At 44.4% G+C, this 15,612-nt stretch overlaps 1 protein-coding gene across 6 annotated transcripts in view; it reads right to left on the minus strand.

Annotated features, from left to right (window-relative positions):
• The window catches only part of LOC147880972 (golgin Putative 1), a 74,182-nt gene extending 65,520 nt beyond the window's left edge, over positions 1–8,662 (minus strand). For all 6 annotated transcript variants that reach the window (XM_087369714.1, XM_087369717.1, XM_087369715.1 and 3 more), the window contains exon 1: positions 8,458–8,662. In XM_087369714.1, coding sequence (XP_087225840.1) covers positions 8,458–8,485 — 28 coding nt within the window. In that variant the 5' untranslated portion in view covers positions 8,486–8,662. The remainder of the gene's footprint in view (positions 1–8,457) is intronic.
• Between the last annotated feature and the right edge of the window lie 6,950 nt (positions 8,663–15,612).

The following is a 15,612-nucleotide window of genomic DNA, read 5'->3' on the forward strand; positions in this document are numbered from 1 at the left end:
TCTTTCAGATTGAGTGCAGGATGCAATTCCTCCTTACTGCAACAAGCGGCCTGTACCCTCACCCGAGGACTGTTTTGGGCGACGGTGCCCAGTATTATTGCGTGAAACATCTGGATCAATTGTTGTAGTTTTGTGATGGGAGGCTTGTAGGTACCTTCAGCAGCCACCCTTGATGCCATTGGTAGGATATTGTCTATACCTTGTGTGCCATATGGAAGCGAGGGACGATGGGTTCTCAGATAACCACTGACAGGCATGCACGCTTCTGCAAGGCTTGGCATGCAGATGTATTCTACACATTCACGGATCAAGGTATCCACCTCGGTTGTTAGCCCCTGCTTTTGAGATTCCCTGGCTTTGAGCTGGGCTCACTAGAAACAGGTTGGACAACAGTCAACATTTTTTCTTATACTTTCTTCCACGATCAGCACCACACAGATAGCTGATTTGTATGTTGGCTTTTCTCTCAAGCATTAATAGAAGGTTCCTTTCTGCTGTTTGAAGAGAGGGGGGGCGCGGGGGGGAGAGAGCTACGTTGACCCAGCTTGTAACCATTATGAGGACTACGAAAAAGCAATGCTTTTGCTATGATGAGGTCCATACATGATCCTCTATACGACAGGAAAAGAAAAATGTAAATATGAATTGTTACTAATATTGCAATTCATTATTAAAGGTGCCCTTCCATGCTTTCCTGAAAATGATAATCAAGGTGAGTAACATAAATTTTAGAATGTATGATGGAATAGATTGTTCATAAAGTCCTTTCTCTGGAAGCTTAGATAAGTAAATTTTAGTTTGTAAACTTGACTTAGATGCTACAGAAGACTTTGTGCTAAGCTAAGTAGGAACATTTGTCTTTTGGCATACGCATGTATATTGTTTTGAGTTTCCAGAACTACTGTATATACTCTGAGACCTAAAATACTGCATAGAAATCATCCAAGTGTTGCTCCACGATGAGCATGGAAACAAAAGTGGTGACCATCAAGCCCTTATTGTTCCCATGAGGTGGGCTTATTTGGAGAATCCCCGCACGTAGTGCTAGTGCTAGCAAGTGTGGGCATAATCTTGTAAAATTTAAATGCATACCAACAAAGGCTGGTGAGCACACCTATGATGAATCGACCAAACTGCTGTCATCACCAAGGGAACTGCCAGTGTAGACACTAGTCACTGCTACTGTTGGTGGCTCGCGATCAGATGGAGAGGACACTGTATGCGATAATGGGAAGGCGTCGTCAACCTCTCTACTGACTAGTATTACAACTGCTGCCTCCCTAAAGAACTGAGGGAGGGGAACTGCAGAGAGAACTTCATTACTATCCTCACGGACTGCGGACGACTCGTCAACCTCCGTACTGTTGATACCTACACCTGCTACTCCAGCTATGAGGATACTCCCTCCTGCTAGGCGTTAACATTGGTCTTGCAAACTCCTAAGACGCCCTCTCCTGCTGAGCATCAAGCCAATAGGACTAGAAACTAGGTCCACTAGTCCTAAACACTCCAGATGAGAAGGTGAAATGTGAGTCATGCTGACTAAAACTGATGTGGCCAACTGAGCTCCAAGGGTGGAAGACCCATCACACCTATCTGCTGCATCTGTGGTGTCCCCTTGGGTGGAAGCCCCAAGAGAACTAATAGTGGGGAGTGGTGGACGCAAGAGGCTCATCTATGGCAATTGCTGATCGGTCTGAGCTGTCTCCAAGGATGGAAGACCCATCACTCATAGCTATGAGAAGCATCTGCTCCCCTGCTAAAGCTGATCCAGCTGACTGAGCTCCCAGGGTGCAAGACCCAGAAGAACTAACTGGAAATGATAAAGCTGATGGACGAGTAAAAGACCGACGTAACTGTACGAGCTGAATGATCCCCTCGGGTGGGAACCCCAAGAGAATAAGCTGCTGAAGCTGGATGATCCCCATGGGTGTTAGACCCAATAGGCTCATCATCTGCACATGCTGACCGAGCTGAGCTGGCCCCAAGGATGGAAGACCCCTGAGAGTTGGCTATAGAAATGGCTGCACTACCCCCATCGGTGGAAGACTCTGAGGCACTGCATGTAGCTACTGTCGATATCTCATGTTTCCTTTGACTCGCAAAACTCTACTTGCATTGCTCAAAGTTGTTCCTTAATATTTAATGTCACATGCACCAGGGTCAAGCAAAGGGGGCAGAACTGGCTGCCTTGTCAGCCAATTGCAGCTCCCTATGCAGCAGATTTGGCAGATTTTGGGGCTTCCAAAGGGCAGCAGCACGCATGGAAAGTGGGCTGGGGGAGGCACCTTATATAGGCACCCTCAACCCCCTCCAGGTTGGCCCCTAGGGCTGAGCAAAGGGCAGCAGCACGCATGGAAAGTGGGCTGGGGAGGCACCTTTTATAGGCACACTCAATCCCCTCCAGGTTGGCCCCTAGGGCTGAGCAAACAGCCGACCAGCCCAGCCAACCAGCCGACTGGCTGGTTGGCCAGTTCGCTGGTTGGGTCGGCCAAAATGGGCCTTTCCAGCCCCTATATAAAGGGGGGCTTGCCCCTCATTTCAGCATCCAACTCCCAGCCTCTAACTGCCCCTTTCAGCCATCCTATGGGCGGGTTGGGTGCCCCATATCTGCAGCATAACTGCATCTCCTGCATGTCGTAGTTGGTCTCAGCATGCCGATTGGGCAATCATGTATAAATAAAGCAGTGTACTATAGTTAGGTAGATGTCTGGTGTCTTACATGCTTGAGTTCTTCCTTGTATGTTCATCTGATTTTCGAACAGCTAGTACCCACATGTTACATTGGTATCAGAGCGGTATGGTTCCTTCTGATCTGAATAAGGTTGGGGGGAGTCTTGGCAGCAAAGCTTAGTAATGGGGATTCAGTTGGCAGAGGAGGGAGCATGCTTAGGATATTTTCTAATTTTGTATTTTGTCCCTACCTTGGACTAGTGGTAGTACCATACTCCATTAGCCTCTCCCTCCATCCCTTCATGGCGCATTCCCGTCTTCACTCGTATGAATTTTACACCTTGCGAACCAAAATTAGCGGGGAAATTTATTTTCCTCTGGCAGTCATTGTTGCAGCAATTGATGGGTCTACCAATCTTCCATCATGGACCCATCCAATAGAGCAGCTCTTAGGCAAGAATTCAAGGAGCAAGATCATCTCCTTGAGCAGATTCGGCTCTTTTCTCAGCAGCCCGAGCAACAAAAGAAGACAAAGAAGGATGCAACGACATCGGACCGTTTTATGGCTTCTGGTGAAACAAGAATGCTTTGAGGCGGCCGCACATTGATCCAGACATTGTGTTCACTTGGCAGCATACGAGGTCCAGCGCAGGCGAGATCGAGAGCAGATGCTTTTACAGCACCAACAGTTTCTCATGGCCTGCTCACAGTTCCTCTCCTCATCCACAATTACCAATGTGAGTCCATCATCCGCTCAAGGGTCTTCCATCCTAGAGCACAGCATGGTGGACTATTCTTCTGCAGTACCCACAGATAGTTCTTCATCAGCTGGCGGACCTTTATCTGCTCAGGTGTCTTCCATCTCTGAGCATAGCAGGGTGACTCACTCTCATCAAGCTCAAACAAATCATGAACCCATCCGTGTGAAAACAAAGGAAAGGATCTTATGCTAATCACTTCAAAGTGTTTGGAACCATCATACAAAGGGTTCATCTCTACTTCCACATGGCCCCTTATGTCAAGATGCCTACGATGCTTCCCTTGCTCTATCAAGAAGATTAACTCATGCAACACATGAAGGGTGGTCAAGGCAATGATCAAGCTCTTGCATCCAATGGACGTGGTAAAGGTACAGACAAGCTTTGTAAAGAAAGTTTCATAAGCTCAAAACTCGCATGCAAAGGACAGGTAATGGTCGCAATGCAAGCCACAATGCTCAAGGTTCAAGCAGTGGAACCAAGACCTACAAAAGGCAAGTGTCAAAATGGGGCATTATGAGAATGGATGAAGGAGGGAGAGGGCAAATCAGTCAAAGATAGTAAGACCAGTCCAAGACATGTTCCAAAGCAAGCATGAGTCATGCAATGTTGAAGCTTTCTGACCTCTGTTGTGTCTAAAATGCACCCTGCAAAATGGCTTGACTTAATGCCTCTTGGCCCCCCAACGATGGCTATATCGAGGGCACAAAGCGTTTTTTACCTTGCTGCCCTAATGGCCCATCAGATCCACATCTGCCAATCTGATTGATTGGCTTGCCAGCCTGCTAGCCAACTGGGCTTTTGCTGCCCTACTGGCCGACCAGGACAGTGTCAAAGCCCTATACATAAGGCACCATTTCATTGGCCAATCTAGGGCGAGATAATATTAACTACAAATATCAGATTTTTTGTCATTAACCATATAACGAGTGCAAAGACTTCAACAAAAGCTTTGTAAATATTAAGAAAGAACTTCGAGGTGAACAATGCAAAAAGGGTTTTGCAAGTCAAAGGATAGCTTCACTCTTTGAGGATGAGATACAAGAGTGACTCACTTGTTAGAGCAAAACAATATATCAAAAGCCTAATCCCAAGAACATGTGCGGCAAGTAAGTGGATAATGCTCTAGAGAGATGTAGAACCAGCAAATATATATTTCTGTCCAAGATGGACACAATACAAAATAGATATGTTCAGTGTGCCACACTCTACCAGCAAAGTGCTAGCTAGATGTGGACCTCCGTAAACACAAATCACTGTTCTCCTATCTTTATGGCACTTCTGAAACACTTGGCCTGCATGCTCCCTAGAAAGTTATGGGGACCTGGTCATCGTGCGCCACAAACACACCTTCAGGCTGCTCCTCCCAGACAGCCACAGGTAAGGTAGTGTTTGCCTTGGAACTTTGACCTCCACTATGCGGAAATGCAAAGGAGGACTCAAGCATGAGAGACACCAAAGATCTTCCTAACTATAGTACACTGCTTTATTTATAATGCTGGCATAAATGCACTGACTACTGTTGTACATGAGTGCCAAATCGGCATACAAAACTGAGCCGATAAGACTCCCCTAACTCTGACTGTGGGAGATGGAGCTACACTGCTGAAAAAGAACCCCGAACCTCATTGCTTGTGCTGGCCAACTCCCGGCTGAAGTGCTGTAGAAAACCTCCCCTTGGATTGCGATTTGGTACCGCTGATGGACTGCTGTACGGCGCACTTGGGGGTGGGCTGAGGGCTGGACAAGGGCTGGAAATGTTGCTGGAGGCTGCCCAACAGAGGGGTAAATAGCCCCTTATAGGACTGGAAAACCAGCCGACTGGCTGGTGGTTTGACTAACTAGACCCTTGGTCGGGTCAATTGACACGACTTGGTCAGCCACAAAGGCTGATCCTTGGTGACCTGGTGGGCCTGCCAATGGGCTCTTGGAATGCCCCAAAAACCCTGCGAATAAGCTGCATTGGGATGGTGCGAGATGGTGACTATGTCACCAGTTGTCACTGCCAATTGTGTCTGGCACTGGTGCATCGGACATTCCCCTCTTCTGAACTTGTTGCTAGGTGGATACCTCGCAACGTTTTGCCCTGGCGACCCGAACTGCTCCACGGTGGCCTGCAAATTTGGGAAATAAGAATGGACCCACGTGGCTTGTGCCTGACTTGTCCTTGGACTTGGGCTCACAAAAGGGTCATGGCATATGTGTCACAATGCACCCGTGTAGGGGTACATGTGACATTCCCTCCTGCTCAAGGGGTCACAGCATACAACAAAATATCTTGGGTCTGACTATGTGTCACAATGCACTCGTGCAAAGGTGCATGTGACATTCCCTCCTGCTTAAATTCTGGATGATGGTAGTTGCTAAAGGATTGAGTGAATCTACCAAGTGAATGTGATCATGATGACCACCAACTGTTGCTCAAAACTTGACTGTCCTCCCAAAGAAATGGGGATAACAGTTTGGCACTGGGACTGATTTGGCATTGGTCCAAAAGGCTGAAGAAAAAATGCTCTGATATGATAACACAGTCGCTCAATAAAAACTCCAAATGACAGGTATGCCATGAAGGACTGGAAACCGAACTGCTGTGGCCAAATCATCCCACCACGCAACTACTGCAAACTCCTGATCAAGGGGTGGTATGGCATTCTGATAGGCTCCTGAAATATGCGCTGCATGCTGTCCTCATGAATTGCTGAGGACTGCTGGGCTGTTGATGCGGAGGCACTGCGCTCCGGAAGGCTAGTGGTATGAAATTGGCTACCAACTGCTCCCCATGTGGAAGAACCACCCACATAGAGCTGTTGGTGATACTCCATGAACTGCTGGGGTGATGACGAAGTCACTGAGGCTAGGCAACCAAAACTGAAAGCCCGGAAACTCCAAAATACTCACATGTGCCCCTAGGAACTACTGTCTGCATGACTGCTGTGAGAGAGCCGGTATACACCTGCCTCCTGCTGGAGTGATAACTGCTGAGGGTAAAAGCCCTCTCACCCTCCTGGAATCTGGAACTATGTATATAAATGCCTCTCGAAGAACCTCAGTGATGCCCAGAGCCAGGAGCTGCTAAAACTATGGCTATGTCCCAATGGGGCTGAGAGATGACGCGAACTGATCACTGATCAGCATTCATCTAATGAATGGACTGAAAAGGATGCTACCTCAAGGAATGACCGACCTGCTTGGTCAGGTCAATCGACCCGACTTGGTCAGCCGTGAAGGCTGACCTGGTAGACAGCCTAAGATGATGACTCCTTTGAGCTCTTTGTCTGCATCTCTCAGCCCCTTTCTTTGCTGCTCCAAATGCTGCTTTTATAGGCCCAAAGGCCTTCCGAAATACCTGACCCAGACAGGCCAACTCGCCCAGTCTTGTGAGTCGACCTGCTAGTCTGTGGCTTCAGCCCCACATGGAGCCTTTTGGCCGCCCTGATGGTCCTGCCTGGCCGTGTGGCAGTCTGCCAGTGGCCACCTTGTTGGGGTCTTTTCCAGGCCCAATCCTGGCCATACACCTGCTCAAAATGGCAGCCTATGTGCTGCCCATGTGGCAGCCTCCTTTTCTCTGTGAATATATGCTGCCCACATGACAGCCAATGTGCAGTTCATATGGTAGTCCTCTATCTTCTTTGTTTTGGGTAAGTTTGCTGCCCACACAACAGCCAAATGTGCCGCCCATGTGGCAGCCCTTGGTCCACCTCCCCCATGCTCTCCTCATATTGGGGCTCACAAAGAGATGACCATCTAGTTTCTAACATCACTCTCATCAAGCTCAAACAAGCCATGAACCTGTCTATGCAAAACAAAAGACAAAGATATTATGCCAATCACTTCGAACTGTTTGGAACCATCATACAAAGTGGCAGCTAATGTCAAGATGCCTACAATGCAGGAAATGCTTCGCTTGTTCTATCAAGAAGATTAATTTATGCAACACATGAAGGGCGGTCCAGGCAATGACCTCTGCTCATATGGAATTGGAAAAGGAACAGGCAAGTTTCGTAAAAAATGCTCATAACTCGAATGCAAGGAGAGGTAATGATGGCAATGCTAGCCACAGTGCTCAAGGTCCAAGCAGTGGAACCAAGACCTATAAAAGGGGCAAGTGTCAAAATGCGGGGCATTATAAGAATGAGTACAGGAGGGAGACGGTGATGGCTGAACACCATGTCTGTCCATAGGACAGATCGGCCCTAATGGGTAGCTCTTTAATTAATACAATAAGGATAAACCCATGAAGGATCCATGCATGCTGCCCAAATAGCAGCCAATGTGCAGCGTGCTGCCCATGTGACTCCCTCCTTTGCTCTCCTCGTGTGAGGGCTTATTCTCCCACACTTTCCTCGTGTGGCGATGGTCATCATTCTCCAGAATACGCCAAAATCCACTGCTCGAAGAATGTACTCCATCGGCTACCCCATGCCAAAGGCATCCTTCAAATCTGGTCCAAACATCCGCATCTCATACTCTAGGTTTTGATTTAAGATGGCACGGTATGTATCACTTGGTACGCACTCTGTTTCGTCCACACTCCACCTGACCCACACAGCGGTAGCTGGTCCATGAAGTCACCCTCCAAGTGGCAGCGACCATCTAACTGACGCTCGATAGCATGGGGTGCCTCCATGAATCATCACGTTGAAGACATATATACGTGCTTGTAAGATGACCGGATAGTGGTTCGTACAAAAAAGACGCTGGACGGGCCATGTCTTTCCTCCAACAGGCAGTATGAGGGAGGAATGCACATTTGGCTTAGAAAGCCTGCCCCTTGGAAAGTGGCCGGCGTTGCTGAGCTTCCATAAGATACTGCCCTTGTATAACGGGTATCCGTTATTCAGCTCTTCTAAGATTGCAAATAAGCGTAAATTCTGCTTCGAATTCTCACAGTTTCATGAATGCGAGATCGTCGGAGTTATGCAGCAAGATTGTACAAATGAAAAAAATGTACAGTTAGATCATATAGATCTCAGTTGTAAGTTACAATTTCACTCTGCTGTCTTTTCCAATGCGCTGCTGATCGTACCTTCTGCTGCGCGAAACCAAGACGCCATGGAGTTCGGGGTCAGGAAGACATGAGACAGCTCCTTGCTAGGATGGAGGGATCGGTGGATCGATTCAAGGAATGATGCAAGTTCAATAAACAGCGTGTTGTGTAAGACGTTTGTTAGAGGGACACAGTATAGATATAAAAGGAGGGAGGGAGAGAGAGAGAGAGAGACACACACACACACACACACACACGCTTTTTTTTTTTTTGTGAAATCTTTGATTGATTATATTATATGAGTAGCAACCTCAAAATAAGGTGCTACAATTACATCCAGTGAAAATTTCAGTATATGCCAAAATGACCTCATGATCTATGGAGCAGGTCTACAAGCAATCAAAGAAAGATTGCTGCAGAGAACGCCTAAAAAAGCCAAACAGAGAGAAAATAGGATCACCAAAGACTTTACAATTCCTAAATGTCCATAAAGTCCATAGTGTCCAGTAGCGAACCCAAACGGAGAAAAGATAAAACTCCAGTCTGGATGGATGAAACCCAAATAGCCAGAAGAACTTCTCAAACAGAACAGATGGGAATCTCGCTCGCAGGCACTGTTGAAGCAGATCAAAAAACTCACGAGAGCACGAACAATGCCAAAACAAGTGAGGCACAGTCTCCGAAGAAGCAAAACATCTATGGCAAAGTGCAAGAGCAATGTGTCGATGAGCTAATAGCTGTCCAGATGGAAACACTCCCAAAAGAACTCACCAAAAGAAAACATGTTGCCGAAGCGGTACTTTATAGGCCCAAAGTTGCTGTAATCTTTTTCTCCACCACTTGGCTGGGCGATGCATTCGCCAAACAGAATCACCTCTCTCTGAAACCCAAGGTTGAGGCAAAAGGATTTTATACAATGCAGGTACAGTAATCTGAGATAGCCTCAAAGGACGAGAAGAGGACCCTAGAGAAGTCAAAGTCCAATCTTCCAACCGGTCCTGGAGTTCCAAAGGAGGAATCGGAACAAAAGGCGAAAGCATAGAAGTAATTTGTCGCCACAAAGGACGATAATGAGAGCCCAATCCATATGTAGTGGCTGCTAGAGAAAAGGGGAGCACAGTACCAGCATCATCTATAACATCAGCAACCTAGGCGATGCCTTTAAACGAGACAAAGTAGGAACGTCGAGGTTCCTGTAAAGCCAAGGGAGGCTGAAAGACTTTCGACCAGTGAATGCTTTCAGCTCTCAAAGAATTCCCAAGCAAAGATTGCCATCCATTCCATTCCAAATGAGAAAGAACATGCTTCCAATCAAGAAGCAAGCAAGAGACAAAAGGGCAGCTAAGCAAAGTGCCATCAATGCAGCCAAAAAAGAAATCCCAATGATCGAGTTGCCAATGACCAAACGCAGAAATACTGATATGAGTGACCAGAGTCCTAATCATAAGAGCCCAAGGCTAATCACCTTGCAGAAATTGCAGTAACATTTTCCCCCTATGGGTAAGAATATGCACATGAATATCCGTGATGTTCAATCCACCATGCATCTTGGGAGAACAAATGTGTTGCATCGAAAGCAACCTGAGACTTTTTTTGCCATGTTGGGATCGCCAGAAGATTTCCATAAATATAGACATGAAAGATGTAAGATCTGCCTTAGTGAACACGATCAATGGCAAGTAAAATTGAATATATGCCACAAGGATGGACTGCACTATTCGAAGACGAACATGCAAAGGCCAGGTTGCTAATTTCCAATACTCGAGCTTTTTCGGAAGCTTAGCCAAAACCCAATCAGTTTGTTGTCAGCGAGTGAGTTCCCACCCCAAAGGGTAACCAAGATGACGAACAAACTGAGTGGGTGAAATGATATCCCCGGGCCATAATAGACTATGCCAATCTTTGGAATGCAAAGGGAGCAGCTTAGACTTCTAAAAATTAACATGAAGACTAGCTACCAAACCATAAACAGGAGAGGGCCTGCATCAAGGCACCAAGATCATGGGGCGTATTCTTAGGGGTAAAGAAAGAATCATCAGCATAAGCTTGAGCAACCATGCTGCGATGAGCATCCAATTCCAAGCCATGAAGTGATCCTATAGCCACAAGATGATCAATACACACACACACAGAGTGAAAGAACTATGTGTTGCTTTTAGAGGATACCTTTTTTTTTCCTCTCCCGGTGCCACCTGCACTTGGCCTCTCACGCACGCGCACACAGACACTTTTTTTTTTGTGAAATCTCTCTCTCACACACACAATCACCAAGTTAGAACCCCATTGGCTAGCCTAGGATATCTTGTTATTAGCATGTGCAAAGTGTGTGTGTGTGTGTGCGCGCGCGCATGCACAAGCACACAGGTTTCACGTACAATGTGCACATCATGCATGTACATGCTTATGTAAGGGTATATGTATATACACATGCACCTCTCTCTTGTGATCTTGTCGTTGTGTGTATTGTGTATTCCATCCTCAAATCGATTTTAAGTCATATCTGGCTCCTTGGAATTGTTTTCACGAAGTAAAATCCCTCGTCTCCCATTGTGTACTCATGACCATCATTTATGCTGCTCATCATTAGAGCAAACTTGTTGGTTTGTGTTGTGATCTAGTCGATGTGTATGTTGTGTGTTTTGATCCTCGGATCAACTTAGGGTGAGTCATATTTGGCTCCTTGGAATTGTGTCCATGAAATTACCCCCGCCCCCCCCCCCCCTCTCTCTCTCTCTCTCTCTCTGAGACGATATTCCTCTCAATCTCAATAGCCATCCCCACCCTTCCAAGAATCTCTCACACTCTCTTGACCTTTACTCACACTACAATCACATAAAGCAAGTATATGCACAATGGTGATCGATTAAAGAGCTAACTAAGGGACTAGCTTAGGCAAAGATTTTGAAGAGGATCAACCTCAACAATCCACGTATTTCATATAGACAAACACTTATAGAGGGGCTTAGAGGCCTACACAAGAAGCCCCTCACTTAGTTATCCCTCGTTCTTCACTCACCTAAAGAGTCACATAGAGGGGTAGACTTTAGAGTGAGAGCAATAGTCTACCCCCCCCTCAATACACACACACACAATTCTTATTTATATTATACTCTTACCCTTCATGCACACAAATGGAAATTTACAATGAGAGGAGCCTTGGGATTGTAGTGCTTAGGTCACAATTAAAGGTGTCCTTGGTGTCACGACTTAACCCATGTACTTCAACCTTATCTTCTGACAAAATTAATCTCCTTGATGGGGGTGTTGCAACCCAATAACATGTTCATGTGCTCCTCCTCTTTCCCTTCCCCCTTCACACATGTCTTTTAGCATATGCTTTCACCTTTTTTTGGGTTAATTGGCTACAACCAAGGTCATGGCACTCTAGAGATTTGATCCAAGCAATTGCAATTGCTTGGCCTTTTTAGTTGAACAACATGAACCACTAATTCCACATGAAAATTTTGCACTTATTCTTCATCATCACACCTCCTAAGTAGTAGGCACACTATGTTATGCATAGTATAGAATACTCCTCGCATGCAATATGGCCATCACTACTAACACCAAACTTTTAGTTTTAGGTGACATCTTTGGTAGCAAGGAATAAGCAATCCTATCACGATGCCTTGATATTGAGTTTACCCTTGAAACACGGGTGATGTTTAGATAGGTTTGTAACTCAGTTTAGAGTTGTGTGATGCAGTTTGAGTCTGATGTTTAGATATTGTTTTAATCTCAGTCTAGCAATCATCTCTCTTATGAGAGTTGTGTGATGCACTCAGACTCTTCCAATCTCAAGCTAGCACTAAGCTCTTTATTGAGAGTTGCATGATGTAGCTTGCGTCTGCACAAATGCTTAGTCTGGCACTCATCTCTCTATCGAGAGTTGTATGATGTAGCTTGCATCTGCACAAATGTTTAGGGTTGCTTCCAATCAAGCTAGGAGTCTCTTGGATGGTTCACAGTGGGACCCATGGATGACAATACCATGACAAGGGGCACACTTGGCCTTCACGAAGTGGTCAACCTTTTCCCATCTAAGTTCATAAGAAACACATTGTTTATTTGATCCGGAAATGCATACAACATGTACATGCAACCGAAGCTTGTGCTGAGACACAAAACGCTTGCTCAGATTCTATTGCAATTCTTTATTAAGGTAGAAGGGAACATGCCCAACAATTAGCACATTCTTGTACACTTTATTCAATAGGTGTATGTCCATGACATATTGCACTAACGTATTGATTGGACCAATAAACACCATCCATCAGGAACAGGACAGGAACGACTAGCTCAGCAAAAGAGGGCAAGATCTAAGAATAGAGTAGCAGTGTTGTAAAGACCTCATGTGCTAACTCCACAAGCACACGATGATCTTATCAACCTAGCCACAACTGGCCTACCTCTCCATCAATAAAGCGTTATCTTCGAATATATGTAGGCTCAAATTATAGACTAGGACAAAGAGATAGAGACCCTATGTGCAGATGTCCAGAGGTTGGAAGCTGGGCTTGCCAGATACAGAGTGGTTTTTGGATATATAAACACAGACAAGGCATTTAACTCGTTCAATGTTACTTCGTTGATGAACTTAGAAAGCCAAGATGTACTAGCTAGCACCCAATGCACTGTAGATAGCCAAGATGCAATCCCAATTTTACGGATGCACCTTAAGAAGCATGTTCTTTGAGAAACATTGTATTGAGATCTTTAACCATTGTATTGACTTTTTGGTTGTAATGTAAATATCATGTTGAATATAAAGTTATTTCAAATAGATGTAATGTGACGTTTACTATTTTCATGGCACTCTTTGAAATCCCAAGTTCTCTATGGGAACATGAAACTGCAACATTATATTTAAGTTTCAAATGTGTATAAGTTTTAAATTCGTATACTTTCTCTAACTGTATCTCTCTTGATCATGCATGATGCAATAAGCAATTATAGATCTCCAACTCTTGAAAAATGGCATGGCATAACCATAGTTAATCAAAAATTGGCATCAACTAAGTAAAACAGTACATAATACATAGTCAAATTTGAGTCAAAGAAGGCATTGCAATACAAGGTACATGGAGTGACAAGATGGATAAGAGCATATGCACTATCACTCAACATATTCTCATATCCATCCCCTCATATGCAATAAAATTTGATACAAACAATACACTCTTTAATAAATTATCATATTCGTATGCATGGTAACACAAGATATGTACAAAGTCAAGATGCATACGAGCATATGCACTCTTTAGTTACTTAACATATTCTTGTTTCCATCCCCTCGCATGCATCAAAACGAGCATATTTTCATACCCATCACCTCGCATGCACCAAAATTCTTGAATCCACCAACCCTTCACATGTACATGGGCATTGTATTCTAAATTGCAGTTAGCAGAGGTACAATATCACTAGTCTCTTCCATGTCACTATTGTCACTGAGTAGCTCAAACTCACCCTCTTTCTCCACTGAAGGCGCCCTTAGCAACAACAACCTCCATAGTTAATCATTCATCACCAATTCTCAAAGCATTTGATCCACTTGTTGCCCTAGCTGCAATAAACCCTTTCAATGTCCACGAGTTTCTTATGGTTTTTATCGATTGCGTCTCTTTAGATGGATGAAATTGTATGCACTCCAATTCAGCTCACATGCATTAGATGATGCAGCAACAGAGAGCACCCATGTGGCAACATGCTGCAACTCTAACTTCTCTCCACCATATTCCTTCCACCAAGTACATGCAGCGGTGGCCTTGATAGCATCAAGATGCCAAGGATATCCAAGTGAACCTTCACAGTCCATGTATTTTTCTTTTTGCTGGTAGGCTAATTTACCTTGTTCTCCTTGGAGCAACTTTCTACAAACAGCTCAAAAGTTATTTATGACTTCCGGATTTTGAGATTGGGCATGCATCTGATATTGTGGATGTAGTACAAATGCATCTCCATGCAAAGAGGTGTGCCTTTGCTTCCATCGCTTATTGGCTAACTATACGAGCTCTTGCTTCTCCTTGGCTGAGTAGCGCATGGAATCTTTAACCAACTGAATTGCTTCGGACATTTTCCAGTACACTTTACCCATAACAAAGGCACCTGCATCAACCATCCTTAACACGAGCACAAATGGCTCTACTTCAATGATCCTCCAAAATGCACCTGGCTATACAAGGTGTGCACATTTGTTGTCAAGATTGTGTACTGTCTCTTTTTCTCTAGCCAATTTGCCCATCGTTTGTCTGCAATAGTCTTGAGTAAAGCCAGTCGTAACTTTTCAACAATTTGCGAGCACAAAAAAATATGTGGCAAATGTAGTTGGATAGAATTGCTATAGTTGCTTCGCTGAGTACTCTCTAAATATAGCATCTAGGTACTTATGGAATTTTATGAAATTAACTAGCTCATTAGCATCCTATAGCACTCGTTGTACAAATGACAATTGCCCAATATCTTTCAAAAAAACAAGTTGAGAGTATGAGCACACATGGCACCCATGTTAACATGGGATACTTTTTCTTGATCATCTCACCTACAATATTATAATTGATGCATTATTTGTTACTAATGTAGTAACATTATTGCTACCACTAATCTTAGGAATTGCTGAGCACACATGGCACCCATGTTAACATGGGATACTTTTTCTTGATCATCTCACCTACAATATTATAATTGATGCATTATTTGTTACTAATGTAGTAACATTATTGCTACCACTAATCGTAGGAATTGCTCTTTCATACACTTTTGCTACCACTAATCTTAGCAATTGCTCTTTCATACACTTTATACATGTAAGGTTTTCTTTTAGAGAAGTATCAATACTCTCTTAAAACATTGTTCCCTTTGGGTTAATGCATAGTACATTTATCAAGGGCCTAATTTGCTTGCTCATCCACCCACCAAAAGCAAGAATACATCCATATATTTGAATAAAACCTAGAATCTTTTTTTAAATGCATTTCGCCATTGTTTTTTTAACTTTGTCAAGATGGACCATTCTCATTTTATTATAATCTAGCAAGACAAATCGTGGCCTTGTGCATGACTTTAACATATTACGAAATGTCTCGTCTCATAACATTGAATACAATACCATTCTTTATGAATGCTTTCATTCATCTCAAATGCTCTTCAAGCACTTGTTGCCTTTGCAAGCCATCCTTTCTGAATGTTTGTCCT

Source organism: Dipteris shenzhenensis, chromosome 31 (assembly GCF_047967505.1).
Source record: "Dipteris shenzhenensis isolate YYH24624 ecotype China chromosome 31, Dip_SZ_1.0, whole genome shotgun sequence".
NCBI lineage: Eukaryota > Viridiplantae > Streptophyta > Polypodiopsida > Gleicheniales > Dipteridaceae > Dipteris > Dipteris shenzhenensis.